Consider the following 15788-nt stretch of genomic DNA (forward strand, 5'->3'; position numbering starts at 1 on the left):
TGACATGTCGTTGTCCCAGAGCTTGAATATGAATGACAATCATCTGTGCTTGATTAAATGTATTTCTTGTTTCTTTTTTCTTTCAGATATGATGAAGTATCCCTTATTTACTTTTGAAGGATCTAAAGCCTTCAATGGACATCTGAATGCTTGGTACAGTACATTTTATGAGAAGAAAAACTCCTAAACATACAATAAAGACCAGAGGAGATAAAAGACCAACAAAAGACATAACAGCATTTTGTCTCATTTCTTTGGAAGAATGCCCTGACCACAGTTTACCTACATGACACCCACATTTTTCCCTTTGCTTATGTCTACAGCTGTTGCTCTCAAAACAAACAAGTACATAGCTTGTTTCACAGAAAACTGACACACCACAGCATGACTCAGTTCCTTACTGCACCAGCACTCCTAACCATGACAGTCTTTCAGTTCAAATCTTACTGACATATGTCTCCCTACTGCACCACCAGTGCTAATAATGAAAGCAGGAGCAACTAGTAGCTAAAAGCGAAACAAGTGTTCATTCAACTTGATTACACTAATTGGACCATATGCAGTGTGTAAGTCTGTAAATGTGCTGTGTCAGAGCTGTACGACACTATGCGTAAGAGCTGAAACCAGGCTGTACACTTATATAAACACAGAGCTCAGAAATAACTGATGAACCCTAGTGGCGAAGTGATTCATTTGCTTTCTTGACGCATTGTTCATAATTTCTCCTAATGCAACTGCATCCATTATAAAAGAAAAAAATTAATTGTTTTCATTGGTCAAAAATACATTTTTAAATGTTATGTTTTGAACAAATCAAATCAGTCTTTTCACAAAATTGTTTTAAGGTCTCTTAGTGATTACTAAACTTTTAGCAAGAAATTTATAATGTTCTGGTAAATAAAAACATATCATTTGTATCCAAGCTTAGAAATGTTATATAGTGGTATAAATGTATTTGCATGATGTATTATTTACGTTTCCTGTGAATTAGTTATTAACTGTTTGTGGACTATTATGTTATTTGTAATGTTTTAGTTGAAATCATGTTTGAAATGTCTTTGTGATATGTTAGTCAAGGAATATAAACAGGTAATTATCTGACTTCACAATGACCAACTGTGAGATGTACTCAAACAAGTAATGTTTTATAAACATGTTTGCATGTCCTGTCATAAACAAATGACAACTAATTTTACAATGGTTTGTAGACCACTGTGTTTGAAAATGTAAAAATACATTTGTTTTCGTACCACTTGGAAGTGTTTTTAATTACAAGTCAAATGAGCTATAGAAGGTGTTAATATAACTTGTTTAGTATACCATTTGTATGATCCATATGATGGTCAAAGGAGAAGCTTACAAGTCTACAAATTACTCAAAATATTGTGCAAATGCATTTAAAAGATCTTTATTAATGAATTTGCAAGACCAACTAAAGTGGAACTTGTTTATTCTTAATAACCACTGCCGTAAATGTATTATTTTCTTACATATAATATTTTCAGATCATAAATTATGAAATATGCACATGAGCTCCCAGACTTTACAGCAAAATAAAGTTAAATATTGTAATTTAAGAAAACGTTTTAAGTTGCTGTAAAATTACACTATCCAAAATAAGCTAATGCTTAATTCATTGTTAAGAGATAGACCTTAAAATAAACTGATATGCAAACTTAAATTGATATTTCTGCACATTTTGATGCATTATTATGATTTATTTACTGAATTTAGCATATTGTAAAAAAATAAATATAGATGGTGTCATATGCATAGGTTTAGACACCTTTTCAGATGCTCCACTAGTGTTATTTTTTTCAGATCTTATTTGACTCATCAGGCTATAATCCAAGTCAGGTGTAAACAATTACAAAGTTTTAAAAATTCCTAAGGATCTGAAACGAAAGATATTTGACTCTTACAAAGCAAGAGAAAACTAAATGATACAGAAGGAAAATATTTTGTGTATCACAATGGTGTAATGCTTAGAAAGAATTTAATTTCCCCAACGCTACTCTCCTCACATTTGGTTATTCAATAGGGTCTGCTGCTCTCTCTCCCCCTGCCAGTGTCCTCAACATCTGACATCATGTTTATTTTAACAATAAAGCACACACGTGCACACATACACACACACACACACACACACCTTAGGGTAAGTTTCTAGGTAACGTTACCTGGGTAACACTTTCTATGAATGTCACCTTTGTAAGCGTCTATAAACGCATTCATGACATGTTATAATGCATGCATAAGACATTATAAACATAGCTATAAATATTTATAAAAATGCATTATACATTATAGCCATGTTTATTATGCATTATCAATTGTTAACATAATACAATACTGATCATAACAAATTATAAGAGCTCATAAGTTGTATTTGTCCGCTCTAAGTAAAGTGAAGTGTACTGTACTAAAGCCTCCTCCAGTGTTAAGAGTGAGGCTTCAAGTTGAAGTATTTACTGAAGAATTTACTGAAACAGTAAAACATACACAATAAAGCACATTACAGGCTTCAAATGTCAGATTTTAAACTAGTGCTGGCATCAGTGTTTTACCCAATGTGGGAAGGTCAATGTACACCACCGTTAGCTTGGTATTTGTTTTTACTTTACGCTCTCCAAGCTGGGACTGACTTCTTTCACACTGACATTATAACATGTTATTAACACTATTTATAATGCATTATATTAACAATTCATTATGTATAATAAACATGGCTATGAAGTGTAATTCAGTGTAATTCTTTTTTATAAATATTTATAACCATGTTTATAATGCCTTATGAATACATTATAACATGTTATAAATGTGTTTATAGATGCTTACAAAGGTGACATTCATAGAAAGTGTTACCGAAATGTCTTTGTAAATGTATTAGGACCTGTGACTTTATTTTTAAAGAATTAAACATTTTTTTTGTAATTACAAACAAACATTAATCAATAAACTGCCAAATGTTATTGATGACCTATATTAGAAACAAAATAATACAAATTTGAATCAATAATTTTAATAATGAACCTGTATCCTTAAAAAGAATAGCACATCTCTGACAGAACACCATTTCAGCCCAACTGGTAAATAAATGCTAATATTTAAACACACACACACAAACAAACATAGTTTGCATACAATGATTCAAAAATATAGAACTTTATGTTAAAAATACTATCATGAGTTTTAGAGTTTTTAAGTATTTACTTCTAAGCAACTGGAAGTAACATATCTAAATTTTGAGCAAAGCTGTCATATAGGTAATTTACATAAGTGTTAATCTCTATATTTTGTGAAGTGTTTATTTCCAAGACCACCAATAAACCAGTCTTCTTAGTTACTTTCCCATGTTTTCAGGACAGCCGCTTCACATTCACACAAATATCTCAAATTGACAAAATTATATTGTAACAGTTCTATTGTGTATGCTGTAACAAAGAAGATGTGGGTTTATTTATGAGATTTCCAGTATTTTAAGCACTCCAATTTTTAAAATAATACACAATGAAAGTGCAAGTGGGTATAAGTTGGGCTTATTAGGAGCTTTTTTACTGCAGATGCTAGTTTACTCTACTTGCACATAAATTAACCGTTAAATATGTAAAGTGATGTTCTACATTAATAACTGGAGTCTGAAGATGTTATTCTTGAAGAAATGTGGCAGTTGTGTTGCACAACAGAGCACATGCAATGAGAACAGAAGAATTTCTGAACACCATCCAGTCTGCAGCACCATTTAAAAAAAATCATCACCAGAACACCTTCATCTAGCTCACTCAATCTTTAGATCATCTCAAAGTCAGAAAATTTGTACAGGACTGTTTGTGAGCCATTAACAAAATCCAACAGATACAGTAAAGTTAATTAGTAGTGTGAAATTTACCTGCTAATAATGTGTTAACTTTTTTAACACCGTTAATAAATTTCATATTTCCAGCAACTGCAGTTCTGTGTATTTATCACTGAACATAAAATCTGAAATATTATTTACAAGCAAAACACACTTCTGACACCAGTAATAACAGTAATTCAGCAGACTTTGTAGGACAGAGTTTACAGGAGACCTGTGGATAAATAAGTGTGCAGCAAAACAAAAATGAGAGCAAAATCAAAAACTACAGTTTTCCAACTACAGCCTCCATTGTAACACCCACAAGATTAAGAGTGATGTGTAATGAAGCTTTTGCTGGCCCGTTGATTTGTGTGTTCTGAACTGAGAGAGTGAAGAGTGTCATTGTTCTCTCGGTAGGTTGTATAACTGTAATTTCACTGAATTCTGTATGCATACTCATAAGTACACTAGCAAAGAAACATAGTCCATTGGCTATCATAGCTATGAACAAAAGGTAACCAGGACACAACACCATGGACAAATAAATATTACAAAGGCACTCAACTGCACAAATTTTCTGTGAAATTTTACATTAATCAAACTATGGGTGTTGTATTATTTCAGTTATCTCACCTGGAAAATGGTGTATATAATACTTTTAATGAGCATTGCTTAGAAGAGCCTTGCTTTCTTTACAAGTACTTGCACATCTGTAATTCAAGCAACAGGGTCCACTAGCAACACTTAGTGATGGAACTTTGTACACCACATTTCCATTCACTTAGATGCTGAGGTATTTCTTCATCTTATGAGAGGTATCTTTTTTTACTATTAATTTCTCTCCTTTTTAATGACTTTTAGAAGTTATGCTCTTTTGCATTCTGTAACTTTTTTCAAAAACCTGTGTTCTAAACTGAGAGAATAAAGAGTGTGTCATTGTTCTCTCTTCAGGTTGTATAATTGTAGTATCTCAAATAAAGGCTGTTCTGCTCTGACTTCAGCTCTGAAATCAAACCCCTCACACTTGAGAGAACTGGATCTGAGAATAAAATAGGAGATTCAGGAGTGAAGCTGCTCTCTGCTGGACTAGAGAATCCTCTCTGTAAACTGGAGACACTTAGGTAAGATCATCTCTCCGAGAGTCACACATGACCTGGTCCTGGTACAATATAATATTGTCCAATTGCGTCGCTTAGCCATTGGTGATCAATGATAGTATTGCATATGTATATGTGTGTGTGTGTGTGTGTGGGGTTAGACAAGTGAGAGATGGAAAAAAAAGAAAAAAAAGATGCTTCTCTACTAGTACACCATGTGTGTGCATTTTCTGAAAAAAGAGCCACAAATACTGACAGAGAGGCTCTTTATTTCTCCATCTTCTTTCTGAAATATATTGCTTTAGAGCAGCAGGTTAAGTGGTTATGTCACACAGAAGACTGTTTTTATCCAACATAATAAATACACTTAACATTGTTCATGGTATCATTTGGTAGGTCTTAGTATGGTTTGGTATCTTTTGCTAAGGTTTAATAAATCACACATTTACTGCTGATAAATCACTTCTTATTAAAAAAACAGTTATACCAAAAGCTTACCATGTTATTATAGCTTTCTTTACTGTAATCATAGCATACTATCATAATTGATAATGATATGCATTTTCTTTTATATTTTATTACTGTTCATATGACCACAAAATCAGATTTATTTAAACCCTCATTCATATTTGCAAGGGAAAGCATTCTGTGTGTATGAATGACTACAGCAAGGCGTTATCTGTTTAATAAGAATGTGCTGCCTTGAGCTGCTACAGAATATTGTCACACAGCATATTTATACTGGTATAAACATGGGCTACACATCAAAAGAAAACATACTAAAAGCTAGAAGAAATGAAATATTACCAAAAAAAAAACGTGATTACTGTATTGCATCTTAAAATTGCAGATGCCACATTTTCTGACATTTAAACTTAAGACCACACACACACACATACATACACTTCCACTGTAACAAGAATCCAAACATTATATGAACAAGAGCAAGACTGAGAGACCACAATCATTTGAACCACTGACTGTATATATGATATATACACAATACACCCAAGTGTGTGGGCTCCTGACCACGCCTATATGAGCTTGTTGGACATTCCATTCCAAAACAGTGGGCATTAATATGAAGTTACCACCCTCCCCCATTATCCCCCCTTTGTGAGTGTAACAACCTTCACTCTACTGGGTATGCTTTCCACAAGATTTTGGAGTGTGTCAGTGGCAATATGGGCCCATTCAGGCAAAAGAGCATTTGTGAGGTCAGGCACTGATGTTGGACAAGAAAGCCTGGCTTGCAGTCAACATTCCAATTCATCCAAAATGTGTTGAATGGAGTTGAGGTCAGGGCTGTTCGCAGGCCACTGAAGTTCCTTCACAGTAGCCCCATTAAACTATGTCTTTATGGACCTTGTGCACAGGGGTAAAGTCATTCTGGAACAGGAGAGGGCATTCCCCAAACTGTTGCCACAAAGTTGTAAGGATATGATTGTTTAAAATATCTTTGTATGCTGTAGCATTAACATTACCCTTCAATGAAACTAAGTGGCCTGGCCCAAACCCTGAAAACCCCCAGACCATTATCCCTCCTCCACCAAATTTTTCTGTTGGCAATATGCATTCTGGTAGGTAGCATTCTCCTGGCATCCGCCAAACCCAGATTTGTCCTTTAGACTGCCAGATAGTAAAGCGTGATTAATCACTGCAAAGAATACTACTTCTGCTCCAGAGTTCAGTGTTGGCAAGCTTTACACCACTCCAGCCAATGCTTGGCATTGTGCATAGTGATCTTAGGCCTGTGTGCAGCTGCTCAGCCATGGAAACTCATTGAAGCTCTCAACACACAGTTCTTGTGCTGATGTTGATTCCAGAGGCAGTTTGGAAGTCTGTCTTAAGTGATGGAAGAGAGGATAGGCATGTTCTACATGCTATGTGCTTCAGCTCAGCAGCACTCTTTGAGGTTGCAGTAGAGCTGTTTTTGTTTCTAGATGACATGTCAGGCCAAAGCACTGCAGACTTCAGCATACCGATTCATTAAACATACCTGATCATCAGCTAATTAGCAAGGCATTCATGAAGTGAATTCAGAGTGTTACATGAGGGTAAATGCTAATCTCTGCAACCCTCTGGCCTAGAAGTTCCCCAGTTTTACATGCCTATCTTAGATTATTCCATTTCACAATAAAAGTATGTTGCTCCCTTGAAGTAAAGAAGGTAGAACACCTTGGAAATGATACAAATAAAACTTTTAATGAACATTGCTTGTAAGAGCCTTGCTCTCTTTACAAAGACGTGCATGTTAAAAACAAGCTTTTAACAAAGATACACAGATCATTTCTGCAATGTCTACTATGAATGTAAGTTTCCATTTTCTTGTGTGAATAATGAATTCTGTATGCATACTTTTATAATCACACTAGCAAAGAACCACATTTCTATTCATTTAAATGCTGATGTATTTCTTCATCTTATGAGAGGTATCTGGTTTTACTATGAATTTCTCTCTTTTTAAATGACTTTTTAAAGTTATCCTCTTATGCATTCTGTAACTTATTTCAAAAATTTGTGTTCTGAACTGAGAGAATAAAGAGTGTGTCACTGTTCTCTCTTCAGCTTGTATAATTGTAATATCTCAGATAAAGGCTGGGCTGCTCTGACTTCAGCTCTGAAATCAAATCCCTCACACCTGAGAGAACTGGATCTGTCTTGGAATAATCTAGGAGATTCAGGAGTGAAGTTGTTTTCCGTTGTACTGGAGAATCCTCACTGTAAACTGGAGACACTGAGGTAAGATCATCTCTCTGAGAATCACACATTACCTGGTCTTCAGTAAGACATTCTCTGATTGTGAGATTGAAGCAGAGACTGTAGGTTCAGTATTATTCTAACAAGGTGTGAGGCAAGAAAATATATGCTAGCAGACATTCATAACACTCAGTCAACCATGCAATACAATGTCTAAACATTATTTTTGTGATGCAAATCATGTATACAACACTCTGGATCCAGTATGTGTATATATATATATATATATATATATATATATATATATAAAACAAAGTGTCACGTATTGAGCGAACGCTAGCAAGGTACCGGACTTCATCTCCCAAACTCCTCTGGGAATCACATGACGGAGCAACCTCCTTTTGACTCTGACTCAGACACGGACTTCACTACCCACAATACAGTTGGGTCTCATGTGACTTCTGACTCCCGCTCGCGCACCTATCAGCGCTCTGCTTCACCGGAATTCTAACTGGTGTCACCTGTGTGTAGTTTCACATGATTAGTCAGGATACTATTTAAGCCCGGGCTTTAGATAGGCTCAATGTGAAGTATTGTATTCTTGTGACCTACTGAGCATTTGTATATTCTTGCCTGTTTTCCGTGTATTGACCACCATTTTTGTATTTTCGACTCTGCCTTTTGCCTGATCCCTTTTGTGCCTTTGCCTCTTTTGACTGACCTGTGTTTTTGACTTCCTTGCCTGTTTTTGTGAGCTCATTTTTGCTCTGCCCTTTTGCATTGTTTGCCTGATCTTATTAAACATGTCATTTTTCTTACATCCGTGAGTGTCTGTATTCTGCCGCCACATTACACGAAGACTACGTTTTTTTGACCGCAACGTTGTATTAATCAGAATTAAGGTGATACCATGATTAATAGTGCCTTTATTCTGATTATTACGATGTTGCTGTCAAACTAAAGACAATTCTTGAAAGTAGTCTATAACGTTGCTATAAATCTTTTGCTGTGCCAATGAAGAGAATTCAGGATAGCAGGGTTTGCAGGAAAGTTGTCTTTATTCAAAGATCGCGCTCTATTTCTCCATTCTACAAATCCATTCTACATGACAGGTTTAGGGTACAGACTGATTATTTGCTCTACAGCTATTGTTACATCTGCTAAAGATTGTCCGGACAATTGAGTACAGTATGCAAGTACCTGTTTGGGCATACACTAAGCACAACAGACATTCTGTTGTAAACCCATATATCACTGCTGTTGGAAGAAACCCTCCTATCTCCATTTTTGTCATTTTTCAGTTTTTGGCATGGTTTCAAAGTGCCTGTTGGCCTTTACATTGTCTGTAAATTTCATAATGAATGGACCAAAATGACTTGGCAAAAGGTTTGCTTCCATTGACTTACATTAAAACTGAAGTATGTTTTTTCCTTTTCCTGCAAAGTTATCATTTTGGAATTACAAGGTTTTCTTCCAATAACAGTGATATATAGCCGTTAGTGCCATTACTAGGGACCAAAACCACCGTGTTTTAAGTCAGGAAACACCTAACACCTTACAAGTAAGCCATACGATCAGTCATTGTGTGCTCTGCAATTTAAATTATGGAAGAAGAAACTAAAGTAGAAAAGAAACAACAACCTGGAGATAATAAATTAAAATAAAATAAAAAATGATGTATTTTGAAATAGAGCCTTTCTGTTGTAATCTTCCACAATTTTAATTACATAGCCTGTTTTTGGTAAGCACACCAAATAAATGCAATTCACATTTGTATTGCCACATAAGCTACATAGGTAACAGTATGACTTTACAGTGACATAAGTAACAGTATAAATTGCATGAACAGAATGAAATCAGTGGAGCTTACAGTAGCAGGCCGATGTGTAGGAAATTGTTTTTTGCATGCTTAACACTGATTCCTGATAGATTCAAACATTGAATAAAGCCTTCATCCTTATTCATTGGTGCACACATTAGTTAATGTTGAGTAATTTAATAATATTGTTGCTGAATATATGATTTATTCAGTTGTTTCTGCTTAATGATTCATTACTTTTATATTAATTATTCTTCAGTAAATACATTATTTACAACAGATCTTTCAGGCTAGAACCTTTTTAAAACTATTGTGAAACAGCATCTCAGGCATGAGGCAACACATTCATAACCATCTCATATAATAATTTTCTTTGAGGGAGTTCTTAGAGGCATTAAACCCTTCACATTTGTCTCCATCACCACCACTCTGACAAATCTGACTCTGTATGTTTCTCTACAGAGGAGCATCTCATATCAAACCACTTTGAATCAGTATGTTTTAATGATCAAATTACAAAGAAATTTTTGAACAATCTGTGGAATTTCCTTAGAAAACTTTAAAATAAAATAAAATAAAAATAATAAAACATGTAAACAGGTGTGTTTGCATATAATTCTATAAGGCTCCAGATTGAAATGCAAACTGTATGCAGCAGGTTTTGGAGCCAGTTTTGTTTCCTTCCTTTTATCTAATTTTTGTAGAGCTTGTAGTGCAGTTGCAGAGAACATGATCTCAGAATGGATAGTGTATGTGCATATGCAGCCACAGTATTTGAAGAGAGAACCCTTTTGCTTCTACTATTTTATTGTTTTCATCTTTCCACTGTAGATTGGTACAGCCCTCATCATGCACACACACACACACACAGAGTTAGATCTAAAATAGGTGAAAGTGGTTTTAGCTATTCTGGTTCTGCTCTGTGAAGCACACTGTCTGATGAATTGACATCTTCCACCACTGTATCTTATTTTAAAAATAATTTAAGACACTTAAGACATTTTCTTTTAACTCAAGTTTTTAGTTAGGCAATTGTATGTGGTTTTACTTGCATTTTCTTTGTCTTTTACTATTATATTTGTCTGCATACTGATTGTTTACTTTTACTTCTGATCCCACTCTAAAGTCTTCATTTTTGCTCTCTTTAATGTTATATTTCTGTGTAGCACTCTGAACAGCAAAAGTGTTGTGAAAAAAGTTAATTATGCTTATTATTGCTAAGACGATAGCACTTTCTTTGAATGTCATGTCTATAAGAACTTATGAACACATTCATAATACAGGAAGATTCACTCAAAAGAGGCCTAGAATATTCTGTTGTAACTCCCGTTAGGATGAAGCAATCTGAACCAAAAAAATACACTACATAACTTGACGTATGTGTAATCAATTGCCTTACAAGCGATGCCTTAAGTGATCTCCGTTTTCTGCCAGACACATGAAGTGGTATGGGGGTATGCACCCAGAAGTTTCAAACGGAGGTTAGACGTCATGACAGCTGTCCGGCACCTGCCTCATCGCTCCGATGCAGGGGCATCCTGGCTTGTTCGAAGCTACGTATACTGAGGAGCACATTGCACATTGTTTTGTTCAGATTGCTTCATCCTAGACAGAGTTATTACAGAATATTTAGGGCCTCTTTCAGGTGGCATCATAAGCATGGCTATAAATATTTATAAAAATGCATTACATGTTAAAGCTATACTTATTATGCATTATGAATTATTAACATAATGTATTATAAGTAGTGTTTATAACAAATTCTAGGAGCTTGTAAGTTGTATCTTTCCTCTCTAAGTAAAGTGAAGAATACAGTACTAATGCCTCTTTCAGTATTACGAGTGAGGCTTAAAGTTGAAGTATTTACTGAACTATTTACTGAAACACTACAACATACAAAGTACAGCACATTACAGGCTTCAAATGTCAGACTTTAAACTAGTGCTGCTATCAATAGTGTTTTACCCAATGTGGGAAAGCCAATGTACACCACTGTTAGTTTGGCACTAACGTAACACTGCATATCCAATAGAATGCTAGCAGAAATTAACATTACAGTACTGTAGTGGTGTTACAGTGTGAAGGTTTCTCGTGCTTGACTTTAGAACCAGTGAGGGATCAAATTACAATGATAGCACTCTACTATCTAGCCTCTCCCTCTCCATGCCCTTACTCCACAGTAACTTCATGCTCAGTGTGATGTCAGAGGGGGTTCAGGGGAGGGCCTGATGGGTACTTGGATTGCTGTGATGTAATGTAACATTTAAAGTGACAGCGCTAGTTCAGCAAAGCACATTGTAGCAATGGTTCAAGGCTGGGCAATTTGGAGCATCTGAATATTCAGGTTAAGCCATGAAGATGCAGCCCTAACAGCACCAGTAGTGAGAAATAAAATATTGGAAATGCCATGGCATAATAAACTTTGTGTATTTGTCTTTTGCTCTGAAATCAAACCACTTGCACCTGAGAGAGCTGAATGTGTCTCTGAATAATCTAGGAGATTCAGGAGTGAAGCTGCTCTCTTCTCTCAAAGAAGATAAACATTACAAACTACAGCAACTGATGTAAGTAATCAACTGCAAAAATCATAATGCATCCTAAAAATGAAGACTTTATATTCATTAATCATTCATGCATTTTATACAGACACCAAATTTCAGAGATGATATGAAGGTTACTTTATACCTAGTATAGTTGGAAAGTTGAATTGATAAATAGGACCATTATTTAAAGACTAACACTTCATGTGTGAAACATCACATGAGTCTTGGGGTTTTATGGTCTGTGCTCTTGTGCCCTTCACTAATGATGTGGCCATTAATTCTAACTGTTGTTTCATTTTAACAGCTATTTTCTTTTTACTTTGTTGTTTTAGAATTACATGGTGGCTATTTATTAAACTTAAAAACTGGTGCATATGTTTCATTTCAGGCATCTGTTAGCTAGTCAGCTTTAGTTAAAAAGTGTCCATCCATATGGTTTAGCCATTTAACATATGGTTTTGTCAAAGTTTTGGATGTAAGATGTCTAATACTGCTTTCTCCATCAACTCTGGCCAATTATTCTTTTACACTCAGATTTTTTACTTTCTTTCACCTAATTTTATTTAAGATTGGCCTAACGGTAATCTGATTAGATTGAAAGTGGTGGATTATGAAATGATTTTGTCAAGCGCATGCTGTACAAAGACAAAACTAATATCACTTCAGATGAAAAATCCTATCCCTCTTGCTCTCTCTCTGAAAATACAGCCTCACTCTTCCTCTCTCTGTCTCTCTCTTTGAACATGCTGCCTGAAATGATGCTTTCATTCAAAATGGTAGGATTGTAGTACTTGAGTCCGGTCTCAGTCTTGAGACCATAAACTAGTGGTCTTATTTCGGTTGTGATATCATTTTATCTCAGTCTCGGGGTAAGGTAGGCTTGAAAACTGTTGTTGAGACCAGCTGTGCAATGTGTCTGTGGTAACAGGAAACTGAATTATTATTACTGAAAATCTCCGAACTAGAACAAACAGAATAAAACAGTCCTTTCTCAGTGTCAGGGGTGTCCAAACTGTTGCAACTTGCAGCCCACACAAACAACTACAAAAGCTTCCATAGTCCATAAGATTTAACAGATTAAATCATAAGCAGACAGCACAGAGTGGTCATTACTCGTTTTTGCTTCCCACGCAGATGAAGCCCAGCATTACATGTTCATTCTGAGGGCAAACTGGAATCTGATTACTACAATGTTTTCATGTAAAAATGTAAGTTGTTTTGTTAAAGTTTTACCTTTAACTTTAGGTGATGATTCTGAATAAGAAGCATAGAGAATGACCCCACTGTTGCTTCCAGTTACAATGCAAAGTTGACTAAGATATAATCATCATTAATAAGGTTTTAAGCTATATATTATTTAAGATTATATTATTTTACAAAATATTATGTATTAATACACACACACACACACACACACACACACACACATATATATACATATATATTTTTAATCTGTTCTCTGCCACGCTTAGTCTTGGTCATTACTCAGACTTGACTACTAAAAATCTCAGCAACACTACAAAATGCAGCCTCTTTCTGACTGTCCTGTGTTAATTTAAGAGTTAAATAAAGTAAATTAAATTTCTCATTGTGAATGAAGTACCTATGATTTTTCAGAGAGAATCCACACTGGATAAACTGCTGTTGTTGCTAATGATTTTAATGGTAGATATCTGTGAATGTTTACAGTTTAAAGCTGTGAATATAATGTTTACTGTCTGTATGGTTTGACATCTATTAATATAAGCTAAGGTTCTAGGAGCTAATGGGTAATAGGGCTCTCACTAAAATTACATTATTAATTTAATATTTTACTCTAATTTTGACTCGTAATCTGTAATCTATTTTTAACCAAACCAAATATACAATTAAACTGTAACAAACTATGCAGAGCCTTTCAGAGAATATGAATTACTTTGTTGGAAACAGAGAAACTAGGAAACCTCAAATAATAATTAAATCATGAAATGCTTAAGTGTAATACACAGTAAGCAGAAAGATGTGTAAACGTGCACTAGCGGAGCACACTGTGATCAGTTTCAGGACTCCTTTTGTGAAAATGATGTTTGACTTTAGTTTTGCTTGTACAGATTAGTTCCAGTCAAGACAATTCAGAAATATTTACAGGTTGTAAGTGCAGAAAAAAAAATTGTGTACAATGTAAAGACTGTACCAACTGTTTCAAGGGTAAATTGGATGCAGTCTGGCAGTGTGTTATGTATGAAACTGCACTCAATCCTAAACACATATGCATTTGAGAGAGGATATTGGAAGTACAACTGATTATGTTTCCTGCTCAGTACTAAAGCTTGACCAACTGCTGGGAGCTGTTTTGCATGAATTTTCACTTACTTTTAAAAACAGTTGTAAATTTCTTTGTGTCTCTAATCCATAGAGTTTATAAATCAGTTCAGTCTCAGTTGGTGCAGTCAGAAAAAGTGTGATTTTGCTATATAGGCATGTTTAAAAGTTAGTTGACAGAAGGTCATGGTCATAGTGACAAATAATGTATTTTTCTCAGTTAAGTTTAATTCAATCAAATTCAGTATTAATTTTATCTGTAAGCTTGAACAACTCTCCGTCACTTTCTTCTTAATGACTAATGCTAGCTTGTCAGCTAGCAAGGTAATTGTAACGGTTTCACAGAATTCAGATGCTTGCGGATTAAGAATGAGAAGTAAGCTTTAATGTTGAGTCCAAGATCGTTGTCAAAAAACAGGCAAAAAGGTCAACACACAGAGAACAAATATCCGGGGCAATCAATCCAAAAGGGCAAATCCAAAAACAGAGTCGAAAAGAACGGGTGCTACAGGTCATACACAAAATCCAGATCATAGATATAACGCTCAGTAGTTTACCAAAGAAACAATACTTCGCAAAGAACACTCGCTAAAGACCGGTCTTTAAAGCTAACTAAAGAAGTCACATGATCAAAACACAGGTGAAACACATCAGTATTCAGGCGATCGAGAACGCTGATAGGAGCGTGTGGGGAGATCAGCAGTCAGCTGATCTCCCTGTGTATTCTGGGGGATGGAGTCCATGTGTGTACTGGGGTTTGTAGGAAGCGTCACAGTCATGTGATCTCCCAGAGGATTCTGGGAGATCGAGTCTGTTTCCTCCGCTTCGCCCGTGACATTCGTGACAGTAATGTTAGTGTTAGCCTTTCCTCTTTTGCCTCTAGTAAACCCAAAGTTAACTTGCTAACAGGCAACCGAGTAAAAACCAACCAGCAATATTGGCCATAATTTGCCACAAATCCATACTGTAGGTGGGTATGTTCTTGCAACTACTTACTGTTTCACTCTGTATATGATACATTTTGAATAAGGCCTAATGTTTATTTTAGTGAACTTTCAGCCAAAATTCTGGCTTCAGCTTCAGCGGTTGCTGACTGATGTTAAAAGAGACATTATAAAGGACTTTGATGTTACTTTGCAGAGTGAATAACACCAGGCTTACAATGTCTGACATGATTGGCTTACAATATACAACGTCTGCTATGATTAGCTGCACCAGGAGTTCAACTTTTCATGTTATGTTAGTAAATCTCTGATAGCACAGCAGAGACAGAACTGCAAAAGAGCAGCAGCAGTGTATCCACCTGGTTATGCCCTGCTATCACAGTAAATTGTGAATGAAAATGAACTATAGATGATTTGAACTACTAGTGCACATTTAAATGGGAAGGGGGGCTAAAGACCCCTTAAAGCTGGCCTAACAATACCCATGGATTGTTTCGTGAGGCTTTTAAACCCTTCATAAGCCTCATGAGAGAGTAGTTAATAGGTGCA

The 15788-nt window shown here is 35.4% G+C and overlaps 1 protein-coding gene across 1 annotated transcript in view; it reads left to right on the forward strand.

Annotated features, from left to right (window-relative positions):
- LOC118805376 (NACHT, LRR and PYD domains-containing protein 12-like) overlaps positions 1-818 on the forward strand; it is a 107291-nt gene extending 106473 nt beyond the window's left edge. The window contains 1 exon segment of the mRNA XM_036566131.1: positions 87-818. Coding sequence (XP_036422024.1) covers positions 87-117 — 31 coding nt within the window. The 3' untranslated portion in view covers positions 118-818.
- The last annotated feature ends 14970 nt before the right edge of the window (positions 819-15788 follow it).

The sequence above is a fragment of the Colossoma macropomum genome, unplaced genomic scaffold, assembly GCF_904425465.1.
Source record: "Colossoma macropomum unplaced genomic scaffold, Colossoma_macropomum, whole genome shotgun sequence".
Classification (NCBI taxonomy): Eukaryota; Metazoa; Chordata; class Actinopteri; order Characiformes; family Serrasalmidae; genus Colossoma; species Colossoma macropomum.